This window comes from Nerophis ophidion, linkage group LG20 (genome assembly GCF_033978795.1).
Source record: "Nerophis ophidion isolate RoL-2023_Sa linkage group LG20, RoL_Noph_v1.0, whole genome shotgun sequence".
NCBI classification, from domain to species: Eukaryota; Metazoa; Chordata; class Actinopteri; order Syngnathiformes; family Syngnathidae; genus Nerophis; species Nerophis ophidion.
In genome coordinates, this window is record NC_084630.1 from 29,522,197 (window position 1) to 29,538,912 (window position 16,716).

Here is a 16,716-nt window from a genome sequence, read left to right on the forward strand (position 1 = left end):
TGTGTGTGTGTGTGTGTGTGTGTGTGTGTGTGTGTGATTTATACATATTTATCCTCTTCTGTCCTTTTTTTTTGTCTTCCATGTTTGATACACAAGTTAACACTGCATGAAAAGAAGACAATATAAAATAGATAGACTATGTATATATATAAAATAGATAGACCATGTGTATATATTTAAAGTTTACATTTCACTGCATAGATAGTACTTACGTAATCATTACCAAGTTTACCATGAATTGATTAACGTGGACCCCGACTTAAACAAGTTGAAAAACGTATTCGAGTGTTACCATTTAGTGGTCATTTGTACGGAATATGTACGGTACTGTGCATTCTACTAATAAAAGTTTCAATCAATCAATCAAAAAAAAAAAAAAGGAAAACAAAAATAGTTAACTAAACAAACAAAAAAAGAATGAGCCGGAAGTGATTGTTGGTAGTACTTTTCGACTTCCGTTTTTGTATCCGTATGGGTCCGTCTGAAAAAGGGTAAGTAGCAAAGTACTGACAAAGTAACTATTAATGTGGCTAACATCTTTGCTTTTCAAATACTGACATTTACATTTGTATGTCAAAATGAATGAATATAGTGAAATTATTCCTCTTTATCTGGAAGCACAGATGTGTGTGTGTGTAACGTCAACAACAGCTAGGTGGATAACGCAAATTGTAGCAGTAGTTTTTAAAATAGTCCAAATACTACTACAGTTTGTACTGAATATAATTTTGCTTACATTATTACATTTTAAGGACGAAACTTTAAGAATTTACTATATGAAAATCACGATGGAAGAGGGGTTAGTGCGTCTGCCTCACAATACAAAGGTCCTGCAGTCTAGGGTTCAATCCCAGGCTCGGGATCTTTCTGTGTGGAGTTTGCATGTTCTCCCCGTGACTGCGTGGGTTCCCTCCAGGTACTCCGGCTTCCTCCCACTTCCAAAGACATGCACCTGGGAATAGGTTGATTGGCAACACTAAATTGGCCCTAGTGTGTGAATGTGAGTGTGAATGTTGTCTGTCTATCTGTGTTGTCCCTGCGATGAGGTGGCGACCTTTCCAGAGTTGTATATTGTAGCATCCCTTAAGAGTCAGTGTTGCAAGGGGTTCTGGGTATTTGTTCTGTTGTGTTTATGTTGTGTTAGGTGCGGATGTTCTCCCGAAATCTGTTTGTCATTCGGAAGCAGAAGTCTTCACAAGCTGCTCTGCTTTCTGCCTCTGTCTCTGCCTCATTGTCCTGCCCACACAACCATCTGATTGGTTGCATACAAAGCCAATCAGCAGTGCGTATTCAGAGCGATGTAACAGCCAATCAGCATTGCGTATTCAGAGCGCATGTTGGGCTAATTAGCTTTTAGCGTAACGTTAGCTCACTTTTCTGTGTGTGTGTGTGTGCGTGCGTGCGTGCGTGCGTGCGTGCGTGCGTGCGTGTGCGTGTTTTAGGGGCAGCAAAACCCTGTCTGTCTGTTATTTCATTGAACTCCATTGTGTTTAGGGATGAATAGTCTCTCCTATTGCAATTGTACTATTTTTCAGCTATAGTTACATTAATCATTAGTAATGTAGCAGCCTAGTTTTGAATAGCAGGGTCCCTGCTATCACATGTTGATAAAAATACAACATTTACATAATAAAAGTCAACTACAGGCTTCCCAAATGCTGTAATAAGTTAAGCATGATTAGTTGACATTAAACAGTTTCAATGGAAACTGTTTAATGTTAAACTTTTTATATGTAGAAGAAAGGTTTTTTCATTTTATTTAATCAAAGCAACAACTTGAGGCAGTTTAATGTGGATTAACGTGGGCAGAATTATTATAGTGTTCCCAATGAGGATAAAGCCATTGTTTACAAATTTGGTAAATAAATAACCCAAAAATTTCTATTTTGTTGATTTCTTACTGTACCGAAAATGAACCGAACCGTGACCTCTAAACCGAGGTACATACCGAACCGACATTTTTGTGTACCGTTACACCCCTATCACCACCTAATTCTAATAAGCATAAAAATGGATAATTACTGCACGAATTGGGTGAATATATTTCCGCTGGCGACACTTTTTACTCAAACTGATGCAAAGCGTAGGTTTTCATTTGTTAAACAACCTTGTGAAAAGACATACTGTTGCCGAGTAAAATATGTTTTTTCTGTATCAGAACACTCAAATTGTTTGCATGCATTAAACAATAAAAAAACAACAAAAAAACATCTATGGTAACTGCTGAAACTTAGAAAGCCTGGTTAAGAACTATCCAACACATGAGCGGTGTCCCTATCGGATATTGCAATAGGCCCGATATCAGCAAGAAAAAAAGTACGGGATCATGTTGGCTTGCATCTGATATCTCCGGTAAAAGCTAGAAATATGTTGTATGTGTCTCTTCTCAATTACATAGTTTTGTCCCGATACAAATATTTTGGTACCAGTACCAAAATTATTTCGATCCTTTTCTTGATAAAGGGGACCACAAAAAATGCATTATTGGCTTTTTCATTTAACAAAAAAAAATCTTATGGTACATAAAACATATCTTTTTTTATTGCAATTTTGTCCTTAAATAAAATAGTGAACATACAAGACAACTTGTCTTTTATTAGTAAGTAAACCAACAAAGGTTCCTAATTTAGTCTGCTGACATATGCGGTAACATATTGTGTAATTTATCATTCTATTATTTAGTGAAAAAGTGGTACAAAATGTTTTTTTAATCTACTTGTTCATTTACTGTTGATATCTGCTTACTTTCTCTTTTAACATGTTCTATCTACACTTCTGTCAAAATGTAATAATCACTTATTCTTCTGTTGTTTGGATGTTTTACATTAGTTTAGGATGATACCACAAATTTGGGTACCAATCCGATACCAAGTAGTTACAGGATCATACATTGGTCATATTCACAGTCCTCATGTGTCCAGGGACATATTTCCTGAGTTTATAAACATACTTTTCAGAGGCGGTATAGTACCGAATATGATTCATTTGTATCGCGGTACAATACTAATACCAGCATACCATAAAATAATTCATATCGTATTGGATCAATATCGGTATCAGCCAATACTCAAGGCTCCAATATCCGTATTGTATCGGAAGTGAAAAAGTAATATAGGGATGCCCCTACGACACGTGATTAAAAAACGAATGGACGGTAGAGAGACCTTGCGCAATGGTCCTAGTCTATCGTCATCAAAACAAGCGTGTGGACACAATGTCAGACTGAATAAGTACCGTAATTATGGTCTTAAAGTCTGACGAAATATAAGTGTGCATGTGAGAACTTTTTTGGGTGTGTTTCAATAATTCTCTTTTGCTTTGCAGGCTCTTTTAGCCTAGACCATGGAACCTTGCCATGGGATTATGAAAGCTTTCCCCAAAGTTAAAAGAGCCAGAGTATCTCAGGGAAAGGATTCTCCTCTTTTAAAGAAGAAAGCTGATCAATTTGATGTGAAAGGTTGGTATCGTTATTCATCCATCCATCCATTGTCTACACTGCTTATCCACATTAGGGTCACAAGGAAGCTGGAGCCTACCCCAGCTTACTTGGGGCAAGAGGTGGGATACATCCTAGACTGGTCATCAGCCAATCACATGGCACGTAAAGACAAACAACCATTCACACTGGTAATCACACCTATGGAATATTTACAGTCTCCAATTAATGTTAATGTTGAGTCCCACTTCTCTGTGAGCGCTTTGAGTGTTTAGAAAAGCGTGATATAAATATAAGTTTTGTTTTTTTTAACCTATGTAGAAGTCGCTTTCTTGTGGTTCTACGAATACGCACGTCAAAGTAGCCAAGCGTGCAGAGTTGTACAACAGATGTAATGTTTTTTGATTAGATTAACACGTACTACCTGTGAAATTTAATCACCTGTCAGCTGTGTCCCGCCGTCAGCACATGCCCCACCCCTACCCGATGGTGCTCGTCCTCAGCACCGTGGACAGCGGCGTTTACCTTTGCTCCTGCAAGCCCGGTGGCCACATCTCCCTCCACAACCTAACATGCATATTTTTGGAATGTGATAGGAAGCCATAGAAAACAAATATAGTTTGTAGTAGGGCTGGGCGATATATCAATATACACGATGTATCGCGGGTTTGTGCGATATAGAAAACGACTATATCGTAATCTTTGAATATACGTTCTCACGCAGTTGCTTTTAGCTGCGGGCATTAAACTACAGGCTCTTCTCACTCTTTCCTGTCTCTCCTTCTCACAGACAACCAGGTGCACAAACTTACACACGTCACATAATGTCACGTCAAACGTCACATACATATACGCCCTCGCCCAGCAGAGAGGTACCAGACTGGGTAACGTTAGCTGTGATGCTAACGTAGCCGTACGTGTGGTAATACGAGAGAAAGAAGGTGCGGATCTGGTAACAAATGAAGGAAGAATTAATTCCCAATAAAAACAGCAGGGGTTCCATCGTCTGGCGGTGGTTTGGCTTAAAGTGGGATTATGTTGAACAGAAAACCGTAATTTGTCAAGTGTGGGGCAAAACTGTTGCTATAAAAAGTAGCATTACTGCTAATATGTAGCATCATTTGAAAAGTAACTCGCTAGAGGATGAAGGGAATTTCATAACATCCGTACTAACATACCACATAGTGAAGGACAAATATTATTTGATTTCCTATTATGCGGCTCATTTTTATTTGACAGTTAAAATGTCTCCGACAATCTTGCACTTTCTGTTTTGGAAATGACATGAATGTTTGTGCCATTGCTTAATAACTTATTCATAAAATACACTTTTGGTCAATTGACTTAGTTGTGATTTCCCTCTCTGCATGAAAGTTTAAAAGTAGCATATATGAATGCAGTATGAAGAAGAATGTTTTAATGTAGACACATAGAATCATCATACTGCATGCGTCAAGTGTTCATTCAAGGCCAAGGCAAAATATCATAATATATATTGTTGTAGACGCCTTTCGGTTTGCGTTCTCCCGGATCACTCAACACCACCAAGCTGGATTGACACCGTTTTTATATTTTTTTGTTTCCTTTCCCTTTTCTTTGTGGCACATGCGAATGTATATACACAGTTTCAGTCTTTCGTTCCTGTCACGCTAGTCTTTCTCCCGCAGCCTCCCGTGCCTTTCGGTGTCCGTCTCACCCTGTGTCTCTCTCGGTCTTTTCGACCCCATTCATGGTCTCCGGCCCCCCTGATAAAGAGACAGGTGATTAGACAACTCGTCCCAGCTGAGAAATCTCCTCACCTGTCATTGCTTCACAGCCGGCTCCTGCGCACGCGCTGCCTGCAGGGGATGCGTCGACCACGCCCCTCCACAATCGTATATCGCGATATGGCCTAAAAATATTGAGATATTTAAAATGGCCATATCGCCCAGCCCTAGTTTGTAGTAGTATACTTGTTTTCATGTGTATTGTACTTGTAAATTACCACTAATCAAAGGATAATTTAAAATGGCCATATTTCCCATACATTTTCTTAGGGAACAAAGGGGTATCCCAGAATTGAGGTTTAAGATGGGACTTAAATGTTTCTACTAGTATGAACTCCTTGCATACTAAAAGCGATGTGAGCTTTTTTCCGTTCCAAAAAAGAGAGAAAATCCAACTCTGAGTCTGTAACCATGGTAACTTACTCTATCAACCCACTCTGCCCCCTGGAAGGTTTTCTTGAACAAACCCTGATTTATTTTGATGTGTCCTCCCTCCTGATAAACTTTTAGCAAACTGTCAGACGTGATGTGTAGGTTCCTTTGTAACCAGTAGATGTTACACACAATTAATTCCCGAAGACTTATGTCAGGTGAGAATTTTGAGGTCATGGTTAGTTAGATATATTATCATTATAAAAAATATCTTGTTTGTCACTTTGAAAATCATTTATTCTAGATATTTAATATTAATTGAATTTATTTGGATTACAAAAACATTTAACGAAATCTAATGTAATATAACGTGAATGTAACTAAAACCTGTGTTATATCCTATACTGTTAGCAAAATATTAAATGTATATTCTTTAACATGATTTAAGTTATTTATTCTGTCTTAATTCAATTTGTAATATTTTTTTCAAATTAAAATAATTTTTTATATGAATATGTAAATATGAATAATATGTGCGCTATATTATTTAAGGTAAGCAAAGTAATCTGCTAAAAAAAACAATTACACTTTGGATTATTCTTTTTCAACAAGCATATCTTAGATTATAGTACATACTGTACTATTTATGATAAACAAATTGTTTTAAAAGAAAGTGCTTCTAAAAAAAAATGATATAGCCTCTCAATGATATTTGCATTGACTTTATGTGTCACATATAATAAAAACAAATTGGAAATATTATTTTTTAGCCTCTTCTGTGTACGTTATATATTTTTTTTGCCGGTGGAATTGCACCTAAATTAAAATGATATTTAATCCATATCATTCTTCCACGTTAGTTTTTTTTTTTGGTCGGGCTTATAAGAAAATGTAACATTAAATCAATAAACTCCTGCAGTAATTACAGCCATGGTCAAAAGTTTACATACACTTGTAAAGAACATAATGTCATGGCTGTCTTGAGTTTCCAATAATTTCTACAACTCTTATTTTTTTGTGATAGAGTGATTGAAGCACATACTTGTTGGTCACAAAAAAAACATTTATGAAGTTTGGTTCTTTTATTCATTTATTATGGGTCTACTGAAAATGTGACCAAATCTGCAGGGTCAAAAGTATACATACATTATCAATTTAGGTGATGTAGAAAAGTTACAATCATATTAAATTAGCTTCATGGCATGGCCTCAACTATGATTGACGATTTGATGTCCAAGTATTTTTTTGATGTATTACTTTTCATACTAACTTGCGCATTAACACTTTCAGTTCCAGTTGGGTAAAGAACGACGGCCTTTTCTGTCCCCAGTTGCTATGGTGAATCACAGAAATAGCGCTTCATTGGGCACGGCTATTTTTTTTGGTCTTAATTCAGAGTCAACATACACAGGATTAAGTTTCCCATTTTAATGTAAATCAACTTTGTCAACTTTAGGTTTAAACTCAGTGTTTGTTGAATACCCGACCTGGAATACCCACATGGTTTGCCAGAGAATAAGATGTAAAATGAGGGATCAGTGTTGCCAATCAAGCACATTTGTAACTATTTGGTATTCAGACCGACGAAATGATAGAAAGTGGGAAATCTAGCAACTTGTTCTGGTTTTATTGGACATGTTTGGAAACTTAAACAAAAGAACATCTCAATAGTAGGTGCTGCCCTAATAGGCCTTTCCTTATCTGAAAGCATTCTGTCTTGTTTGTGACCCTTTTGTCAATCCCTTTTTAGGAAATACATTTAGAAGCACCTCAGTCTACATCCTTCCTGCTGGAATCGGAAATGCGAGATGTGAAATATTCCAAAATCAAATTCAACAGAATGGAGGCCGGACCGAGAGGTCGCTGTGTACAGGTGTCACTCATGTTGTTGTTGATGACAACATGGAGCCAGACCGAGCTCTGCGCCTCCTTAAGGTGGATGCAATGCCCCCTGGCGTCCATCTAGTGAAATGCAGTTGGCTAAGCGGCTGTATTAGTGAGAAGCAACTCTTGGAAGAAACAAGCTACAGCATCATTTTAAGTAAAAGGTACGTGTCGAGTAAATGTTGTTGTTTTTTCTTGATTTGGTACAACCATCTGCATCAACGCAACTGTAGCCACATTAAGATAGGATTAGTTCTATCTTAATATGGCTACAGTCTGATTTAGATATAGTATAACAGTTGCAAATATTCTCCATATTGTGCAAACTGCCATCTCTCATTTTATTAGGTCAAGTGTTATTGTCTGTCTATGATTGTATATGTTAATATATGTATGTATATATTAAAATATATATACATACATATATATGTATGTATGTATATATATATATATATGTATATATATATATATACATGTGTGTGTGTATATATATATATATTTATATATCTATATATATTTATATATAGATATAGATATATATATATACATATATATATAACCCTGCGATGAGGTAGCGACTTGTCCAGGGTGTACACCGCCTTCCACCTGAATGCAGCTGAGATAGGCTCCAGCAACCCCCTGGCCCCGAATGGGACAAGCGGTAGGAAATGGATGGAGATATATATATATATATATATATATATATATATCCATCCATCCATTTTCTACCGCTTATTCCCTTTCAGGGTCGCGGGGAGCGCTGGCGCCTATTTCAGCTACAATCGGGCAGAAGGCAGGGTACACCCTGGACAAGTCGCCACCTCATCGCAGGGCCAACACAGATAGACAGACAACATTCACACTCATATATATATATATATATATATATATATATATATAAATACCGTATTTCCTTGAATTGCCGCCGGGGCGCTAATTAATTTAAAACCTCTTCTCACTCCTGCGCTTATGAAAGGCATGCGGTAAAAGTAAGCATGCGCTAATTATTTTAAAACCTCTTCTCACTCCGGCACTTACCAAAGGCATGCAGTAAAAATTTGAGTGTGACGTAAGCTTGGACCTTAAATCCTACTGAATAGCTCTTAATCTTCTTCCCTTTATGCGATTTCAAATTACCGGTATTGAAATCAGCCTCCTACATTTTGAAAATGATGACAGGGGAAGTGTCACTCTTGACGTCACGAGTTTGACCAAGCGGTAATACTAAGCATGCGCTAATTATTTAGGGAAGCGAGTTTGACCCGGCAGTAATTCAAGGCAGGCGCATACTATATGCCCTGTGGCAATTCAAGGAAATGCGGTATTTATATACACACATACATACAAATACAGTACAGGCCAAAAGTTTAGACACACCATCTCAATGTGATTTCTTTATTTTCATGACTATTTACATTGTAGATTGTCACTGAAGGCATCAAAACTATGAATGAACACATGTGAAATAACTGAAAACCTGTTTTGTATTCTAGCTTCTTCAAAATAGCCCCCCTTTGCTATGATGACTGCTTTGCACACTCTTGACATTCTGTCGATGAGCTTTAAGCCCACACGTGAAGTGAAAACCAGTTGACAATCTACAATGTAAATAGTCATGAAAATAAAGAAAACATATGAAATGAGAAGGTATATTCAAACGTTTGGCCTGTACTGTGCATATATATATTTATACACATATTGTTGTATTCTTTCTATTTCTAGCGATCTTCAGACTCAACAAGAAAATAACCATTTGTTGGACGAAAAACCCTCAGCGGAAATGACTGTAAAGCCAGACTGTGATCGAAGCAAGGAAGAAGACACAATAGACACGGTTGGTAGCTATTACACTTATAGAGAAACCATCAAAGTGTTAACCACACGACTGTACTCTATGTGTGGTGGTGGGTTGCAGTGGTTCGCCACCTTTCATGAGCGCTTGTAAAGTAAATGCATGACACACGAAACACTTTCTGTCTTTCACTTTTAATGTTGGAATTATGCATTATACCAAAGGTTCCGTACTGAAAAATATGAACACATTTGCCATTGGGTTTCATGTAATCAACATAAATTTGGCCGACACCGACAGAGCTTTTAGTACTGTTGACAATGCATGTTGATGACACATTCGAGCAGTATACTGCAAATTTGACAGCGACAAGTGAATGAGTGCGTCCTCAACGCAATGTAGCGTCCTCGCTAGCTGCTAACATCCCTCCACAGTGCAGCTTTTAAATCACTGATCCTCGCCTCTATCGCAGCAAATAAGCTGTTTCTTATTAGTATCATTATATTATCACTGAAGAATTAGGACGAGCTAAACATGCTACACTACACACCGTAGGAGGATATGCTAACCGCAAGCTAGAGCTCTTTAGTGTGAGCAGAACTCGCTGGATCGGTACAAATATCAACAGTGACGATACCAATTTCAATACCACTATTGGTCGATACTAATGTGGTTAAATAAATAAACAAAAGTTATCAAATAAAAGATTGTGTTTTTGCTATTGTTTACAAACTCAGAAAATAAGTGCCTGGACACGGGAGGGCTTTAAGGGGAAAATCCAAATGTTTTACCACAAAGCCAACAGCAGAAACTATTTAAATATCTAATTGATATTGTTACACCATTATTCTGTGTTTAGAAGTGTTGTCAAAATTGATTCATTCAATGATTTTGAAAATGCTAAGTATCAGCATTGGTATGACCAATACTGCCCCTGTAACTACTTGGCATTGAGTCGATACCTAAATTTGTAGTACCAACCAATACTAATCTAAAGTATCCAAACAACAGAAAAAAAAGTGTAGATAGATAGAATCATGTTACAACTAAATGTAACCAGCTATTAATAGTAAATTGCCCTAATAAGTAGATTCATAACAGCTTTGACTAAATAATACTACTGGAAAAGACGCAATATGTGAAGGAATACTGTATTTTAAGGATTATACGTCGCACCGGCTGAAAATGCATAATAAAGAAGGAAAAAAACATATATAAATCGCACAAGAGTAAGTCACATTTTAATAAAATCCAACACCAAGAATAGACATTTGAAAGGCAATTTAAAATAAATAAAGAATAGTGAACAACAGGCTGAATAAGTGTAGGTTATAGGACTCATAAACAACGAACTGAGAAGGTGCCTGGTATGTTAACGTAACATATTATGGTAAGTGTCATTCAAATAACTATAACATATAGAGCATGCTATACGTTTACCAAACAATCTGTCACTCCTAATCGCTAAATCCGATGAAATCTTCTTCCACGGTGTCACTCCTAATCAACTGACAATGTGCCGCTTCCTCTTCTATCGGTAAGTCGCTTACGTCAGATTCATCGTCAGTTGCAGTTCCAATTATTCCAGCCTTTCTGAATCCGGACAGGATGGTTTGGGTTGTCACTGAAGCCCATGCTTTGTCGATCCATCCAATGACATCCAGAAAGGTTACATGGCCTCCGCTTTTCGCCAGTCCCTTACAAAATTCTCGCTTACTCCAAACTTTCTTTCTGCTCCTCGATTGCCGTTTTCTGCTGCATATTTCATATTTCTGCTGCAGTGTAGGATTTCCTTTTCGGTGCCATTTTTGTTCAGCCTTTCTCAGTTTTTATAAGTTACCGGCACTGTTGTAATGATCAATTTTCTTAGGTACGGAAGTAGTAGCAGGTAGCATCTTTTTTTTCACAATGCACTTCTGCAATGACCCGAGCGGGCCAAATTTTTATTGGTTGACGCGTGTGTGTGAGACGATTGTTGATATACGCCTAGTCTCTTACGTGAAGGAGATAAATAATATTATTTGATATTTTTTTAAGGTAATATGTTAATAATTTCACACATTAGTCGCTCCAGAGTATAAATCACACCCTCCAAACTATGAAAAAAACTGCGACTTATATTCCGAAAAATACGGCACTTAAGCAGCTAAATTAGGAGCATTTCTAACTTGTTTGGAAATAGTTATATCTTTAATACGTCAAATGATATATTGTGATATACATCGTTATTGCAAGAGGCTGCAACATAGATCACAAAATAGATTTTGGGCCATATCGCCCATCCCTGTCAGTAATGAAACTTACAATTGTCACGTTACTGTTGTCAGTTTCACTTTATAATATTGTTACTTTTTAATATTGTTATTCATTTTCAGGCTGGAGCAGACAAAAAAGAAATGGTGCAAGGAGAAGACGACGGTGTCTCTCAGATACACCTGGAAGCTCTAATCACTGGCCAGCACCCAAAAGATGAGACTCCTGGGCTAAGCCTTGACCCTGGTCCTGACACTGCCACACATACAGTGGTCTCAGGGAAGTGGGTCTGTGCCCAGTCTTCTCAATCCAAAAGTAATAACTTCAACAAACACCTCACTGACAAACTCGAGCTGCTGGCCAAGGCCTATACACACCAGGGGGACAAGTGGAGGGCACTGGGCTACTCCAAGGCTGTCAATGCACTGAAGAGCTACCACAAGACTGTTACATCCTATCAGGTAAGCTAAAGTAGATGCAGTGGATAGGTTTGTGTCATAGGTTTGTCAGTGTGCTGGATATTCTTACATGGGAACAAATTCAATGATTTAAGGAACTGTATTGGCATACCAGCACACATGAAATTGCACAACATTTTGTATCCAAGGTCACAGATTTACCCTAATGAGTACCACAAGTACAATAGTATGTATAAAGTAATTTAAATAGAGTAGTTTATGAATAACAATGTTTAATAGGAATATATTAAGAATACAATATAATAAATAGAAACTATTGTAATACTGTAGTGCAGATAGAATGTAAAACAATGACAGCAAACAAAAGAAACATTTTGAATAATCATCGGAAATAATGAAAATGTAAAACTGACTTCTTTAAATGAAATGTATTTTCTTCATGTCATTAAACTATTTATAACTTGCTGAATGTTATGTAATGACAAAATGTATTTATTTTTCTTCTTTTCTTGATTGGAGGGTAAATAGGACATCTAGTTCTGGATTCATAAAATATTAATTCTGAAATTATTTTCTGGCAGGCAGGAATTAATCATGAGAAGAATCACTTTGAAAAACTAGTGCTGTCACATGATGAAAGAAAATAATCAGATTAATCATGCTCACATTTGGACTAATCATGATTATTCACAGGTTATTACTCGCTTTCATAATACTTAAAAAATATATTTTGACACATGCAATTTTATTGCCAGAATTGTCATACAGGAACATTTTTAAGAAAATTCTTGAATGCACGTCATTTATTTGATCAAAACTTGCTAACAGTTTTATTAGATTAGATCATAGTAGATTAGATTAGATAGTACTTTATTTATTCCTTCAGGAGAGTTCCTTCAGGAAAATTAAAATTATCAGCATAATCCCATTCAAAATCAGACAAACATTACAGGGAGACAGAACAGGATCACTGACGGGTCTGCCGGCTTCCAGTGCCCCTTACAAAAAAGATGAGATACAGCTAAACGGGGGGAATGGTAGAAAAAAATAGAAGATTGAAATTAAATAAAATTAAATTTAAAAAAATTGGTCTAAGCCTGGGCCCTGGATAGGGGGTCCAGACTGAGGCCAAGGGAAAAAAACAACAACTCATAGCCATAGTACACATCCCTCTCACATGTGTATAAGAGAGAAACATCAAACATAATTTTTTTTAAAGTAATTTCACTTCAAAATACACCCAACGGGTGAAATCTGCAGTCAGTCTCCTCATTCATCTTTGCATTGATGTATGCATTGGCTCGTAAAGTAAAGGAGCACATGTGGTCAAACTAAATTGTGTGATTATTCTGTTTCACATGACTAATCCAATAATTTTTTGTGATTATTCAAAGGTTAGCTCTTATTTTTTACAGCTCTAGTTAAAACAGGTCATTGTTGATTTTGGAAATGCTCTGTTTTTATAGCCTTACTATACACTGATTAGTAGCACATTAATTGTTTCCTCCACACACAAGGCAATTGTTCTCTCAAAGTCTCATATTTAATTTTCTATGTGTCAGGAGGCGTGCCTTATACCAGGGATTGGCAAGCGCATGGCGGACAAAATAGATGAAATTATGGAAAGCGGTCATCTGCGCAAACTGGATCACATTGGGGAGGCTGTGCCAGTATTGGAGCTTTTCACAAACATCTGGGGTGCAGGAGCCAAGACAGCACAACTGTGGTACCAACAGGTAAAACATCCTTTCTTCATCAATGCAAGGCCTCTTATTCATGGCATGCTGAACAATCTTATCCCAGCTGACACAGGTTGGCGACTGATTTTGGGTCAGTCGCAGGACTGGCACAAAGTGACAATCGTTCATGCTGCAATTCACACTTACAGGCATTATTACACTTGACATGGCAACTTTATTTTTACACTACAAAGGCGCCCATGGCCCACCTAATATTACCACCGAATTAGTAAATTTAGTCTTGATTTCAATAGTGTTTAATAATTATGTTTAACCTACTTACCGTTTACAATTTTGTCAATTGATATGAAACCATGTGTTAATCACAAATAGTATTATAAACATTAGGCTTAGGTCAGGATGATTAGAAAAATAAGTACTAACAAAATATACTGAATAAGAACAATAGATTTACATACAGTTACTGTATGTGGCACTAAAATAAATTAACTAAATTAATAATGCATATATTTTTTAAACTGTCAATAAAATTTAAGTGCAAATGAAAATGCAGCTTCACCACTTTAGTCATTATGTTGAGTTTATTTCGAACATGGATGCATACATAATGTTTGCACTTAGGAAACTTCTGTAGGACTTTGGCTCCAGACTTCTTTACCAGTATGCGTGTTTTTCCCCATCTTTATCCAAATATAATTATAAATGTCAACATTGTATATGTGCCTAAAGCTTCATTATAATCGTATTTGGTAAATGCTTTACTCTTTTAGGTTTTGCTCACATTTGATTTATTTTATTTAGATTCATCGAGTTGTTGCTTTATAGAACACAAGTAGCAAACATTTGTTTTTAAAACTACAAAAAATATCAAGATAATACTTTAATGGGAAACACTAAACGTTAAAAGTATGTCAAACAAACCTTTAATGGAGTCGTCACCGCAGACCTGTGCATTCTTCGGCTCTGCTCCCTTGGAGTGAGTGGTACTTTTGTTGTCTTTTTTTCATAAAATCTTGCACTCTTCCGCTATACTTGATTACCTCTCGAGGAACTCTGATGAAATATTTATACTTTTTGCGATTCAAACGGTTCGTACAGCTGAAAACAACGCAAGCATAGGGCAGGAAGGCTAAATGGAGCTTAGTACCCATTGAGAGCAGACGCTGGCTTGACCACCACACTTATGACGTCATTTTGAATCCAAGCAATACACTGCTCTGATCAATGGTTAAGAAACACTGATTTAGAGCCTTTTATTGAATGTGTCTTTGTACTGTTTGTCTAATACTTGATTTGGTAGGGATTCCGTACTTTGGAGGACATTCGCACCAAAGCCCACTTGAGCCATTCTCAGAAAATAGGACTCAAGCACTATGACGACTTTCTGGACAGGATGCCCAGGGAAGAAGCTGCAGCCATTGAAAAAGTGGTACGTCGCTTTCTTTGTCTTCAACAGTTAGCATTCTGACTCCCAAACATCTCAAAGCAAAAAGTTCATGTTTGGGGAAAAAAACGGTGAGCTTTACTTTAAAATGTGATACATAGGCCACACAACAAATCATCTCAGAGGGGAAAATTAACTCTTTAATGCTTGTCTGAAATTAGCCAGATACAGTCAAACCTCGGTTGTCTCTGTTATCATTACAGCCAAACATTGCGCGTCACAAATAAATCGGTTTGGTCAAACCGATTTAGTCAAAAAATAAAAAAAATATGGTTCGAAAACTGGTAAATTTTGTAAAGATTTCTCTTTCTGGCCTTCAGGACGTATAACTAAAACCTATCTTTTGTCCTGGTTGAGCTGTAGGAAATGCACTGCCATCCATGACTTGATGTCTAAAATGCAGTTGAAAAGGGTATGTACTGGTCTTGTGTCATCCGTTGTTTAGCCCCATATCGCCACATTTAAGGTAATGGAGATCATCACGTTTGATGGCAAGTAGTAAGCCTTGTGCGAACGTCAAAAAGCGCAATATGAATATGTAATACATTTGGCAAGCCACAATTTTTTGCCAGAAAATGGATTAAAACAATCCCCCAGATCCCAAATATTGTAGGAAAAATGGAAGCTACCCTCAAAGAGTTTCATATAATCTTTAATTTTCATTTGGCCATGTGTCTTACTTTTATTCATATAAATAGTGACTCTTGTATGTGTATTTCTGGGATATGCAGGTAAGGGATGCGGCCCTGGGTGTAGATTCCGGCCTTGTGGCAATGGCATGTGGCTCCTACCGCCGAGGAAAGACCACATGTGGAGATGTTGATGTTCTGATATCACACCCTGATGGGAAGTCCCACAGGGGTATTTTTAACAAAGTGCTTGAGGTCCTCCATGACAGCGGTATGTTCTGTCACATTTAACAAGTAGAACATTTTCTCATCCAAATAAATACGCTCAAATCATGTTGAATGTTTCCATGCAGGCTTTTTGACTGATGACCTGGTGAGCCATGAAGAAAATGGAGATCAGAAGAAATACATGGGTGTGTGTCGTCTGCCAGGACCAGACCACCGCCATCGTAGGTTGGACATTATTGTGGTGCCCTATCGAGAATTTGCCTGCTCTCTAATGTATTTTACCGGCTCTGCACACTTTAATCGCTCAATGAGAGCCCTGGCAAAAACCAAAAATATGAGTTTGTCAGAGCATTCGCTTAACAAAAGTGTAGTACGCCAAGGTAGCGCCAAGGTGCATGCTGGCACACCTCTACCTACACTTACAGAGAAGGATGTGTTTAATCTGTTGGGTATACCATACAGAGAGCCTGGTGAAAGGGACTGGTGATGGTTTCTGGAACATTTTGAACTCTTCACAACAGATTGTTGATTCTAGCGCCACCTATAATATTGTCTGCCTCTAGCGGATTTGTCTGCTTTTTTACACTATCATTATGCACACATGGAAAAAAACTTGCTTCAGAAAGTTTGGTACTCAAGCTTAATGAACATGCACATGAAAAATACATTGTTTTTATTTGCACACTATTTTACTCAGCTCATACAATGAACACAATCTTAAATCATGGAACTTGTCACTAATAAAATATTTTAAACAAAGTACATGAAATCAAAGTGGAATATTTAATACAAA

The 16,716-nt window shown here is 37.2% G+C and overlaps 1 protein-coding gene and 1 long non-coding RNA gene across 4 annotated transcripts in view; one reads left to right on the forward strand and one right to left on the reverse strand.

Moving 5' to 3' along the window:
- Positions 1 to 408: 408 nt before the first annotated feature.
- poll (polymerase (DNA directed), lambda) lies at positions 409 to 16,682 on the forward strand. 2 transcript variants are annotated; one of them, XM_061880942.1, is made up of 9 exons: positions 409 to 491; positions 3,325 to 3,457; positions 7,325 to 7,622; positions 9,181 to 9,292; positions 11,626 to 11,964; positions 13,485 to 13,658; positions 14,923 to 15,051; positions 15,798 to 15,966; positions 16,049 to 16,682. In XM_061880942.1, exons 2-9 carry the CDS (start codon positions 3,343 to 3,345, stop codon positions 16,408 to 16,410), a joined length of 1,698 nt encoding a protein of 565 aa, XP_061736926.1. In that variant the 5' UTR covers positions 409 to 491; positions 3,325 to 3,342; the 3' UTR covers positions 16,411 to 16,682. The 2 variants fall into 2 exon arrangements, with proteins under 2 accessions (XP_061736926.1, XP_061736927.1); XM_061880943.1 differs by lacking the exon at positions 409 to 491 and adding an exon at positions 3,513 to 3,627 and having other exon boundaries at positions 3,324 to 3,457.
- Positions 4,691 to 16,716, reverse strand: part of LOC133538977 (uncharacterized) — a 29,496-nt gene continuing 17,470 nt past the window's right edge. For both annotated transcript variants that reach the window (XR_009803147.1, XR_009803146.1), the window contains exon 3: positions 4,691 to 5,181. This is a non-coding gene — a long non-coding RNA (uncharacterized LOC133538977). The remainder of the gene's footprint in view (positions 5,182 to 16,716) is intronic.

Coding starts and splice junctions, on each gene's coding strand:
- poll (XM_061880942.1), top strand. CDS start 3,343: ATGGAACCTTGCCATGGGATTATGAAAGCTTTCCCCAAAGTTAAAAGA. Junction 3,458..7,324: donor TGATCAATTTGATGTGAAAG/GTTGGTATCGTT, acceptor ATCCCTTTTTAG/GAAATACATTTAGAAGCACC. Junction 11,965..13,484: donor AGACTGTTACATCCTATCAG/GTAAGCTAAAGT, acceptor TCTATGTGTCAG/GAGGCGTGCCTTATACCAGG.